Source organism: Carcharhinus amblyrhynchos, chromosome 20, assembly GCF_965287045.1.
Source record: "Carcharhinus amblyrhynchos chromosome 20, sCarAmb.v2.hapA, whole genome shotgun sequence".
NCBI classification, from domain to species: Eukaryota; Metazoa; Chordata; class Chondrichthyes; order Carcharhiniformes; family Carcharhinidae; genus Carcharhinus; species Carcharhinus amblyrhynchos.
In genome coordinates this window covers 23009687-23022126 of record NC_137343.1, presented here as the reverse complement: position 1 = coordinate 23022126, position 12440 = coordinate 23009687, and the positions used below count along the sequence as shown (strand labels likewise).

Here is a 12440-nt window from a genome sequence, read left to right as displayed (position 1 = left end):
GGGCGGCGGATGCGGATAATATGTCAGTTTAAAGCCATCATTTTAAAAAAAGGAGCGGGGTCTTTATTTCCAGTCAGTTTATGTTTGCTGCAAACCCCTTGGAAGGTCAAATTCCCTGGTAAACATGGGGGGGTGATAATGATTCAAGGGAGGCAAAATAAATGCTCATTAAACACGATGGAAGAGTGAATGAGAGACAATGAGGGGAGGGGAAGGAAAGGAAATGGCCGCGTTTCCATCGCGACCGCCTCCATCCCGTAGCCACAAACACACGGCACCACATTCTTCCCCTATTGTTTCAGGCCAGCTACGTGGGGGAGGGGGCTTCGCCGACGTCAGCGCGTCACGGACATCAACACGCCGCCGACGTCACCCGCCCTTTAAATAGCGACGTGGAGGCGGCCATTTGCATAAGCCTCGGCCGCGATTCGGCAGATCAGAGGCGCTGAGTTTACCCCAAGCCCCCCCCCCCCCTCCTCAATTCAAACCAGCTTCATTTTATACATAACATAAATCACAAGGGAAAGGAAAAAACAAAAAAAAACTCACTGTCACTTGGCCGAAAAAAATCAAACCCCCCACCCCGCCGATTATTTTTTTAAATAACCTAGAAAATATTTCCGGCGCCAGTTGCGCAAGGCGCCAAATTAAAGTGGTTGAGTCCGGCGAGGCTCCGCGCAGGCGCGTTTCGGCAGTCAGAGGTCGGTGAAGATGGCGTCGACGGGTAAGAGGGAGTTTGTAACTGTTGGCATCGGATTTAAAGGTGCTGGGCCGCCCGCACCCGCCGCCGGCCTCCCTCGCACGGATCCTAGGGCCTCTTCCATCGCCCCTCTCCCATCTCTTCTTTTTTTCTCCCATCTTTTAAGTCTTGCTGGGGGAGTTTTTTTTAAATTCCCCTCCCCCACCCGGTCGCGATTCGGGGCCCAAGGCCTCAAACATCGCGTGTCGGAGAGGAGGGGGGGAGGGGAGACGCCGGCCAGTCAGCCAGCCGTTGGGGCCTATGTGTAGATATGTGTGTTTGTACCCCGCCACTCGCCCCCCCCCCCAGAACCCAGCTGCGCCACAAAGCCCCGAGGGGCGCCGTGCTGCTCCTCCTCCGCCGCTTATCCCCCTCGGCCCTCGCCCTTGGGGAGGCCGCCCAGGCGGAGTCTCTCCGGGGCGGAAGTACCTTTTCTTTCAATCTGTGAAGCGTCGAGGCCTACTTATCTTGGATGGGTGGGGGGAGGATTAACCTGTTAAGTGCATCTTGATGGGTTATTTCTCCTTGGGGAAATATCGACTAGTTTCTGAATTTTTCTTTCTCCCATCCCCTCCAATGTACTACGATTAAGTTGATTTTTTTCCCCAATTTCCCCAAAAAATTACAACTTTCTTCAAAAATGCGATTTTTAAAAATCACTTAAATGCACTTAATTGGGACCGTTTTATTTGTTTTGGGGTAGTTTTGTTTTAAATTTGGGTTTTGACGAAGTGTTTGGCACTCTGCCAAAATGGAGTCGCGCACACAAACCGAAAATTCGTTTTTTTTTTGTTGGTTTAAAGGTGCTTGTTGGGACAGCGGATCTAAACAAAGCAATTTAAATACATTCCACGATTTTGTGATGCGGCAAAATTTGACATTTCAGTCCAATTTTAAAAGAAAATATTTGTGTACTGTACCGAATGTTACTCGTAAACACTCCCAATGATTTTAGTCGGGATCAGAGCGTTCGTAATCATGCAGCGAATGAACGTGGTGGAGGCTTTCGTCCTCTTCAATACCTTTTCACTGGGCACTGTGTGACCTCCTGTTGGAAGATTTGTGACTGGATAGTTTCGGCTTCTGGTCGTTCAATAAATTTGAAAACTTGGCTGGTATATTTTTACTTGTGTTTAGTATTGGTGCAGTACTATAATTATCAAATAAAGTTGTTCAGTCACACGTCCTACTGAGTGAAGACCTAAAGTGAAAATGCTTTCCCCGAGCGCCATAAAATGGGGCCTTTTAAACCTTTTTGCATATGAAGACTGACATTGAAATTCACGAGAGCCAGTTGCCTGTTAAGTGTGGTGTTGTCCATGACCAGATAACGCTGATCAACTTAAGTTTCATTTAAGTTTTTTTGGCGGGGGGGTGGGGTGGAGGGCGGAATTGGAAGTTTAGTTTTCCCTGCTAGAAAATGCATAGTTCAACTGATGCTAATGTTGAGGTTTCTCAAGAAAGGCTGACCAAATGCTGCTTATACGAGAAAGGAAAAGCAGGCTTCCAAATATTCAGTTAATTACAACATTGTGTAATTTCAATCTTTTTATAAAATTTATCACTAAATTTAAATGATGGATTTATGTACTAATCCTAGATATTGTGTTGATAATTTTAGTACACATTGAGTTATCGATACGGATGCTGAAGTCATTTTTTGTCATTAACACTCAAAAGAGAAAAAAGGATGAATTACATTTTGGCAGAATGAAGAAAGCTTTACTGGACCTGAGTGGGAACTGCTAATTCTAACAGTCATAAAGTTTGACCATATCTCAATAAACACTGCACATGGGGTATCAACTTTTGATCCCCACCTTTTTTGCAAGCACCAAAAGTAATAGAAATTGAGATCTATTACAGTAAAGCCTGAAATAATTCTTCCATCAAAAGTTGTAGCTTCTAATACTCCAACTGAAGAAAACAAAATACACAAAGGGGAAAGGTTCCTGTTGGCTTATAATTGCATATCACAATACAAAATGTAGTTCTTGAAGGATGTGGGAGAAAGATATTCTGATACATGCAAGTTTGTATACTTATTAGCTTTTGTGTGCTTTAACTTTCCCCTTCAACGTGGGAGGAAGAGCTAACAAGTACAAACGTAGCATTTGAAAATACATTTTATTTATGGAACTGTTGATTTGGGGCTTAAATTATCATTCCAGTGTTGCAATGTATGTACACAATGATATATTTTTGCTGATCTTTTCTCTTGTAACGTTCAAATGCTTATGTACATGGTGAGTTTGATGCAAAAATTGAAATAGGGTAAGGGATGAGCAATTTTATAAATGTATAATTGAACAGTTTTGGTAATAAAAATGAATTAGTTTGTAGTTTTATTTTCAATTTCAAACAGCAAATGTAGCCATTTTTGCATAACTTCTATGTATTTAAGTATTGGGTAATTTTTAAAGGGAATGAAACTGGCATTTAAGTATAATACATTGCAAATTAATATTTGACAAATTTGCCATTCCAAATGTGTTTGGTTATGAGTTCATGTTTAGTAAATAAGTATTAATTCACTTTCAATGTAGCTGAATGAAAATGCTGCTAAAACTTGTCTGTAGCTCCTGTATAATTGCACTATGTTATGGACTAATTTAGAGACTAGCAAGGATCCACATTTAAGCCCATGTCTTCAGTGTATTAGGTGACAGCATGTTCATGATGCAAGCACAGTGAAGAAAGGGAGGCCTGAATCCATGTAATCTTGTACTCTTGAATTAACATTACCTTTGGACTTGAACTCCAAATTTTAAGTAATAAAATGGTTGTATCCTTGTTCACAATATAATTGTTCCCATAGTGTCATCTTAGGCCCAAGATATCACTTTTTATCTTGTGCATTGGCAACTGTGTATTTAGTCTGGCACCATTTTGTTGAGATTGCCAGCGTTGAAATGACTCCAAGATGTGCCAAAACCTTTATAAAATGGTGCTCCTTAAATGTTTTGAGAGGATACAGTCTCCTAATCCAAGAAACCTTCTGTTTCATTTATTCTTTCTCACCTCTTCAGGGGAGGTGGGAGATCTGCTGAGAGAATTACAGGTGTTCCAGCATATTGTCATTGTCCAAATACTGGCATTGTCTAGAGGGTTATACAAGGAATCCCAGCCACTTGATGGTTAATACCATTTTAATTGATATTTTCTTTTGAATGAAATGGGAGTAACATTTCACTGATCTGGTGCAAATTTGATAAACTTCAATCCTTGGTATTCTGTAAGATGAGAAACCTATTTCAATCAACTTTGTATAATTAGTTGAGGAACTCCTTTCTTTTTGTAGACTATAGTACCTACACTCAAGCTGCAGCTCAACAAGGGTAAGTGCTACTTCAAAATCAAATGTTTATACTATCTATGTTTGTTTAAAATCAATTGCTGACCAGATTAATACATTAAGGGGATTGTGTTTATGTTGACCAGCCTAATCATGTTATATATATATATTATATATATATATATATATAAAATAATTTCAATGATAGCTTCCACTTGTGACTACAACCAAATTGCTCAGTGTTCTCCAGGTTGCAAAAAGAAAACCATTCATTCTGCTATATCTTTCAAATTTCCGAGATATGCTTTCAAAAAATCCTGGTTGGGGATGCTGCCTGCTGTGAAGAGTTTCATATCCGCATTTTATTTAAATTCAGTTATGAGTAATTTAAACAATCAACCACTATTGTTTCATTTAAAACGTAGTCTGCAACAAAACTTTGTTTCGTAGAATGTATTTTTTAAATAATTTTGAAATGTGGAAAGTTCACTGATAAAATGTACAGAAAACAAACTATGCTACTGAAGAGCTAAATTTGAAAACCTATTCTTAGGTTGTAGCCTGTCAGTGGTATTTTGCATATGAGTACCAAATAGACATTTGTAGAAAATATTACAATGCAAAAAATATCTTGTTAATTGTTTTCAAAGATCATGTTTGGAAAGGAAAAACAATACCATTTCCTATGTTTGACAATTTTTTAACAGTCTGATGTTGCTGGCTTTTTGATGGGGTTGCGTCTGGGGTAACCCCAGATCTCCAGTGCCTCCTGTCTGACTTTCTTGTGAGGCTAAGCTGAATATTGTCTGAATAATTTTTACATAGAAATCACAGCAGCATCCAATCCTTAACTAACTCAACCAATGTGTTTTCGAGCAGATGTTGCACTTCCTGTAGTTGAATTATTCCTACCAATAACCATAGGGCGCAAAGACTAATTCCTGATGCCAGCTATCTTTCAAAGAATTGAATGCATGACCATCTGGTCTATATAGCTTTGCCCCCAGGGAGCTATTTTGATATTTTGGCAAATATTTGGCAACATGGGAATAGATACTGGATATCTGTGATGTTGTGCACTTGAGGTGGTATCATTGACCTAATGTCAAATTCCTCTACCGTTACGTATTTAGGTAGCCCTTTTTCATGGATCCTGTTAAGGATCTCTTTGACCTGATTGCTTGTTAGAAGGGGAATAGGTGTAAACTGGGACTACTATTCCTTGTGCCTAAAGTATAAATCTTATTTCCTTCCTTGGTAGTCATTGGGGATTCTGGACTGGATGCAATGCCCTCTAGTCTGGGCTGTCTAGTGAAGTAACATTTGAAATTCAGTTTTGAATAACTGACCAATCCTTTTTTCTCCAAGTGCAAGGAAGGCTTTTGATGGGGTACTTGGGAAAACAAGTCAATTTTATTTACTTACTTAACTTGGTTCTGTAACCTTTAATATCAACATGGGTAAGTAAATTTAAGGTACAAATCAGTTATGATCTAAATGAATGGTAAAACATGCTTAATTGTTCCTTGCTTCCTAATCCTTTCTGGTTGTGTTGAATTGTCTTTGGGAGAACAGTTGCGTTAAAGGTTACATGATGGTTATTTAGACAATGTGAAGACTTTCATGTTCATCTTACAGGTATGGAACCTATGCAGCTCAGCCTGCTCAAGCATATGGACAGACAACCCAAGTAAGACTTTTAAGAAAACTGTTTTGCAATCTCATTGTGTTAACCTAGCAGTAAATCTTTAGCGATTCTGCCAATTATTTTCAAATTTATCAATTTGTCTACTGCAGACCTGATTTGAAAGTTATTTTTCTAAACGTTTGCATCTAGGCATATGCGCAGCCAAGTTATGGAACTTATACCCAACCCACTGATACCACCTACACTCAAGCGCAAACAACTGCAGCTTACGGACAGACAGCATATGCTACTGCATATGGGCAACCTCAAACTGGTAAGAGTTAATCTGTGTTTATAATGTTCCCCACTTCGAATATATTACTTATAATCTTTTTACTCCTGTCTTTACTTTCTTAGGTAGAAGGGATATTTATAATATTCTGAACCTGTATCTTTTTTTTTACTGCTGTCTGTTGTTCTTGGGTAGAAGGGACAAGTGCAGGTTAGAGTGCCTGGTCATTGTTGCATGATTTGTTTGTTTTGTCACATTACTGCTTTACATCAAAAGATGTGAAACTTCATTTTGTCATGCATGCTCGGTGTTGTTGCTGGACTTGTATTGCATCATTGTGCTACAGGAGACAGTAAATCACACGCAAGGAGGTTCATAATTCACCTAAAATTGCACCAATCAGTAGCAAGACTTAAACCACTGGCCCTTTGTTTTACAGTTTTTACAGTTCCTAACATTACAAGTTTGAAATAGCGTAATCTATGGTGACACTGAATCATACAATCCCTACAGTACAGAAAGAGGCCATTTGGCCCATTGAATCTGTACTGACCACTATCCCACCAAGGCCCATTGAGATTTCTCCACAATTTAAGTAGGCATACTATGAAAAATCTCACATCCTCCATTCCACCAGTTAAATTCTAGGTCCTTTTTATTTGCTGCAGTTGAGTTTGGTAATTGTTTACCTCCCGATGTAACGTTGGAAACAGGAGGATAGTACAACAAACTTAAGGGGATGTATGTGGTATTCATATTGATAGCTCACTATATAGTGAGGTAGAAATGTACAATATTGTTTATTTTGGCATTTGATTACCCCTCATTCACATTTAGTTGAATTTGGGAGACACAACATTGGAAGGATGGGTTGAAGACAGCACTAGTTTAGGTGATTTTCGGTGAATTCCTTTCTGCTTCAACTCAGTGCCAAATTGCCTTTTATTGAATAGTCATTCTAATTAGTTAGAATTTTCTGCTCAACCAAAAAGAGCAGTATCAGAAAATCCATGATGAATAAGGAGGCATATAATTGTGCTAGACAACAGCATTCTGTTGTCTAGCTGAAAGCCATTATCTTGGCTTATTCCTGGGATAGAGGAATGGGTGAATTGATTTTCAGTTTGTTACTGTACTGAGAAATCTGGACATGTGCACTTGATGTTTAGGAGAGCCACATTTCCTTGGCTAAATGCCCATTGCTGTTAAATAGCCAATTGTACGGTCTTGCACAAGCAAAATAACTACTGGAGAGAAGTACTGAAATGTTTCTAGCAATTAGGGAGGCAATGCCTTGAGATATGATTGACCAGAGGATCCATCTGTTTGACTCCAGGCTCATGTGCATACTCCCTTAATCCACCATTAATAGCTGAGCTCTCACTAACCTGAGCTTCATGTTCTAGAATTCCCTTCCCAAGCCCCTCCATTTTGTTGTCCTTTCTAAGATCACCTTCAAAACCTTCATGTTTCCTAATTGCTCCATGGCTGGTGTATGTTCTTCCTCAGGCCTCTGAAGCACTTTGGAGCATTTTACTATATTGAAGCCACTATAAAAATGCACGTTTTTGTATTCTATTCAGGGGGTGGGGCAGGGGAAATGACTACATTTATATAGCCTGCGTATTGGATGGTGTACTGTACAGTACTGGGTTTATATTGCTGCACATTTCTATCCAGCTAATTCACAATATAGTACAATGAGTAGCATTTACATGTTTCAACATTAAATGCCGTAAAATAGATGTTGTTCAATTATGTTTTTGTGCATTGTGTAAATTCAGAGGTGTAGAGAAAATAAAAAAAAATTTTACTATGCTTTTTGAACAGGTTATAGTGCACCAATTGCACCTCAGGCTTACAGCCAACCTGTGCAGGCTTACAGCACAACTGGATATGACAGTGCTGCCACCCCTCAAGCTACATATGGGCAGCAGCCCACCTATGGTCAACAGCCTACTTATGCTGCATATGGGCAGCACACAGCTACAACCGTTGCGCCTACCAGGTATATATCTCACACTTATAAAATTTCAGCAAAGGAGGGAAAGGAAGCCTGTTGGTAGTTATAAGTGGAGCTGTATACTTCCAAATTCAAATTCTGCACCCACATCTGTCAAAAGAACAGGCTATTCAATCTATAGTGTCTGCCGAATGAAACAGATTACAACAGTTGTAAGTGCATACCCAAGTACTTTACAGTTGCAATACGATTTTCTACATTTACCATCCTTTTGGACTGAGTTCAAACTCCCTTCACCCTCTTTTTAAACAAAAATCCTCCCCTCTAATCCTTCTACCAATTTCTTGAAATCTATGCCCTCGTTTGTTATATTTTAAGGGAAAGTCCACCAACCTCTTTCAATTTTGTACACTTGAATTAGATCACTCCTGAGCCAGTAAATGCGTGGGGGGTGGGCTCAGGTAAGATCTGTTGGAGACGAGGCTAAGATGTTCCATTCCTGGTGACAGTCTCGTAAGTCTTCTCTACCCTAGTGTCATCGCACTCTTTGTATGATATAATGACTGGAGCTTATGCCATGCTGTAGCAGTGACCAAACTGTGTTTCATACAGTTGTAGCATAACCCCGCCCCCTCCCCCATTTGCTACTTTAATCACTTGTCTATCTTGACTTGACTTCAGGTGTTATTATACATGCACTCCAAGGTCCTTCTATTCCTCTACAATTGATCTCTCCTTTCTCTTCATTGGTACCAGTATGGGCTACGAGCTCTTGCCTTCATACCCTTTCAATATTATACAACCACCCGAGAGCTATTTGTAGCACTGGCACCAGGAGGCGACCTATCTCCGAATTACACCTGCTGTTGCAGAAATGTTTGTGTGTACTTAATTTTAAATCTTTAGAATTCTGGTAGTTGGGGTGGCAAAGCATAGAGTTGGAGCCACATTCAAACTGCTGTTTATATTGTGCACGTGCAGCAACCTTTTCATCAGGACACATGAGTCTGCAATTAATGCCTATCATCTGAATGCAATTAATCATCAAGTTCTGATGCAACTCTTTCCTCTTCCTCGTCTCAGTACAACTGAATCTCCCTTGGTTTTTGCTGTTCCCAGAAGCCATTACCGCAATGTTTTAAACTGCATAGTTGAGTTATCCTTTTTTGTGGTTTAGTTTTTCCATTGAGGTCTATAGTTCCATACCTTGTTTTGATCTATATTGTACTTATTGTTTGTTTCTAATGTAAGTATGTGCATGTTTTTTGCAATATTTCGAATGTTGAAAATTTTTTACAGGTATACAGCACAATTGGTCTATATGTGATTCAAAGTATCCTTATATTAAAAAAAGTTCAAATAATTTCACTTGTATTTGATTATTGGAAACACAAAAGTATATTCATCAATGACTAATTTCAGTACAAGGTATGATTAATTTGATCTTAACTATCCTAAGAGTTGGATACTATGAATGTTTTGCTTCAAATCAAAACTATTCTTTTTTCCAAGTGTTGAGAAGATCGCTATTGGAAGCTTTGCTAGAAATTAGGAAGTAAATCGTAATCACTGATGAAATAAGAAATGTTAATGTAGAAAGGAATGAAGTGGTGAACATTTACCCTGTTGAAAATTTCAGGTTTGGATCCTGAGCTGGTTGGATACATTCTGATGATGCACATTCATTTTGTAGACGCATTAATTTGATTAATTTGAAAATGTTTGCCGTGCACAGAATCTGTTTCTCTTTTAAAAGTGGAGGAGACATGTCTAATTACCCACTTAACTTTCAGAGCGCAAGATACTACAAAGCAGGATGAATATAGCCAACCAAGTACTGGGTATGCCCAGTCCAGTGTGGGATACAGTCAGACAAATTATGGATACCCTCAAATGAGTGTGCATGGTGCTTACCCTCTTCAGCCTCCCAGTGCCCCTCCATCTTTCCCTCCTACAAGGTAAATATTGTTTGGCTGCTGTATTTTAAGGAAATTTCAGGTATTGTCAAATTGAGTTGTTTAGAAGGCTCCCTCAGTAACTGTCACATGAAGCCTGGAGAGAACCTATTTTCATTGGGGGATGTTTTACAAACAATTTTTTTTCCCCCCAAACACTTGCCTGTAGAGCATTGTAAGGCCGCTGACCTCTAGATCAGTTAACTCTTAGCAGTCTTCACGTCCTGAATGCTCAGTTAATTGCCACCAAATAATTTTGATGAACCGTTGGGTGGATAGAAATATTTTGCACAAAGAATACTTTGCTTCTGTGCTTTGTTCTGACAAAGGGCCTGTTCCTGTGCTATAATTTTTGTAAAACAGCAGATTACTTGTAGCACAGAAGGGGGTCCATTTGACCCATCCTATCTATGCCAGCTCTTTTGCATCCCAGCTTTTCATAGAAAGAAGAATCATAGAGACCCTACACTGCAGAAGGAAGTCATTGGGCCTGTCGAGCCTGCACCAAACACAATCCCACCCAGGCGCTATCCCCGTATCCCTACATGTTTACCCACTAATCCCCCCAATCTACGCATCTCAGGACACTAAGGGGCAATTTTAGCTTGGCCAATCAACCTAACCGCCCATCTTTGGACTGTGGGAGGAAACCCACGAAGACATGAGGAGAATGTGCAGACAGACAGTGACCCAAACCAGGAATCGAACCCTGGTCCCTGGAGCTGTGAAGCAGCAGTGCTAACCCCTGCTACCATGCCACCTCCATTACAGCTTTTAAAACATCTTCCTGCAAATCAGTCTCCCAAGCCCATGTCTGTTGCCTTTTGCAATTTCCATGGAATATGATTCCACACTTTCAACCTTCTGAAATCTCTTAATTCCCAGACAAAGTACAGCACAGGAACAGGCCCTTCGGCCCTCCAAGCCTGAGCCAATCATGATGCCCTAATTAAACTTAATAAGGGCAGAAGGATTTTTTTAAGTCTGTATCTTTCTCTTCATTTCTTCTTTAATTATGTACCCATTCAGATGCCTGTTAAATGTTGCTAATGTACTTGCTTCCAGCACCACCAGTGGCAGCATGTTCCAAGCACCCACCATACTGTATGAAAAGCGCACCCCCCCCGGCACGTCTCCTTTAAACTTTCCCCCTCTCACTTTGAACCTGCATCCCTTTGTAATTGATACTTCCACCCTAGGAAAAAGTCCATGCCTCATAATTTTGTAGACTTCAATCGGGCCTCCCTTCAGCCTCCGTCTTTCCAGTGAAAACAATCCTAGTTTATTCAACTTCTCCTGGTCAACACCATCGAGACCGGGCAATATCCTGGTGAGCCTTCCACGTCCTTTTGGTAGTGTAGTGACCAGAACTGCAGTACTCCAAATACGGCCTAACCAAGGTTTTATGTAGCTGCAACATGATTTGCCAACTCTTATACCCAGTGCCCAGCTGTTGAAGGCAGACATGTAATATGCCTTCTCAATCATTTTGGCCACTGGTCACTTCTAGGGAATGTGGCCTGGCATGCCCAGATTTAAAAGTTATGACCTCTCATTACTGACCCACTTGCCAAAAACATACTTTGTTTATAGTTACAGTAGCACCACTCAAGCGACTGGCTATGATCAGAGTACTTATAGCCAGCAGGCCAGCTATGGACAACAAGGGAGCAGCTATGCACCACCACCGCCCCCAACTGGAGGCTACACCCAACAGCAACCACCTTCAGGATTTGGTCAACAATCTAGCTACGGACAACAGACTGATTATAGCCAACAAAGCCAGTACAGTAAGTTAAAGTATTTGTGTTTGTATGTGTCTCTCACAACTCTAATGTGATGGTAGTAATATCCCATTTCTAGCTTTGGATGTTTTATTATGCCTAGTTAGACAAGAGTAATTGTCATCATTTGTGGAAAATAGGAAGGGAAGCAATGAAAATATTATGGGTGGGGAGGGTTAATTTAACCTACACTAATTTCTTTCTTTCCACCCCCCCACCCCCACACACACACACATCAGTAAACAGGTGTTTCTTTAATTTGCTTTCCCCCTATAAGCATTAGTATGCTTCCCAACCCTTCCATTTGGATGTAATACAATTCACACAGTCAATTGAAAAGGGTTAGATCATTTGCACACATAAACAAGGGAGGCAGGTAGCACTGTTGCCATCTTTACACTTGTAGAGTAAAAGAGTGCTAAAGTTTATTTATTAGTCACAAGTAGGCTTACATTCAAAAGTAACGAAGTTACTGTGAAAATCTGGTGCCTGTTCGGGTGTACTGAGGGAGAATTTAACATGACCAATGCACCTAACCAGCACAGCTTTATACTGTGGGAGGAAACTGGAGCACCCGGAGGAAACCTACGCAGACACAGAGAATATGCAAACTCACACAGATAGTGACCCAAGCCAGGAATTGAACCCAGGTCTGTGGTGCTTTGAGGCAGCAGTGCTAACCACCATAACACAGTTGTTTTCACAAGGGTACAGAGCCCAGAAAAAAAGTCTGTTGAGGTATCTAGCCTTTACTGAGGTGTGAGCCAATCAGCACTCTCTTCTCA

The 12440-nt window shown here is 40.4% G+C and overlaps 1 protein-coding gene across 2 annotated transcripts in view; it reads left to right on the top strand.

Annotated features, from left to right (window-relative positions):
- The first annotated feature begins 583 nt into the window (after positions 1-583).
- The window catches only part of LOC145355823 (RNA-binding protein EWS-like), a 34444-nt gene continuing 22587 nt past the window's right edge, over positions 584-12440 (top strand). Inside the window, exons 1-7 of one of the 2 annotated variants that reach the window (XM_080208224.1) lie at positions 584-724; positions 4041-4077; positions 5673-5724; positions 5872-5995; positions 7784-7961; positions 9710-9874; positions 11465-11661. In XM_080208224.1, the coding sequence (XP_080064350.1) occupies positions 712-724; positions 4041-4077; positions 5673-5724; positions 5872-5995; positions 7784-7961; positions 9710-9874; positions 11465-11661 (766 nt within the window). In that variant the 5' untranslated portion in view covers positions 584-711. The remainder of the gene's footprint in view (positions 725-4040; positions 4078-5672; positions 5725-5871; positions 5996-7783; positions 7962-9709; positions 9875-11464; positions 11662-12440) is intronic. The other variant, XM_080208223.1, reaches the window with a different exon arrangement.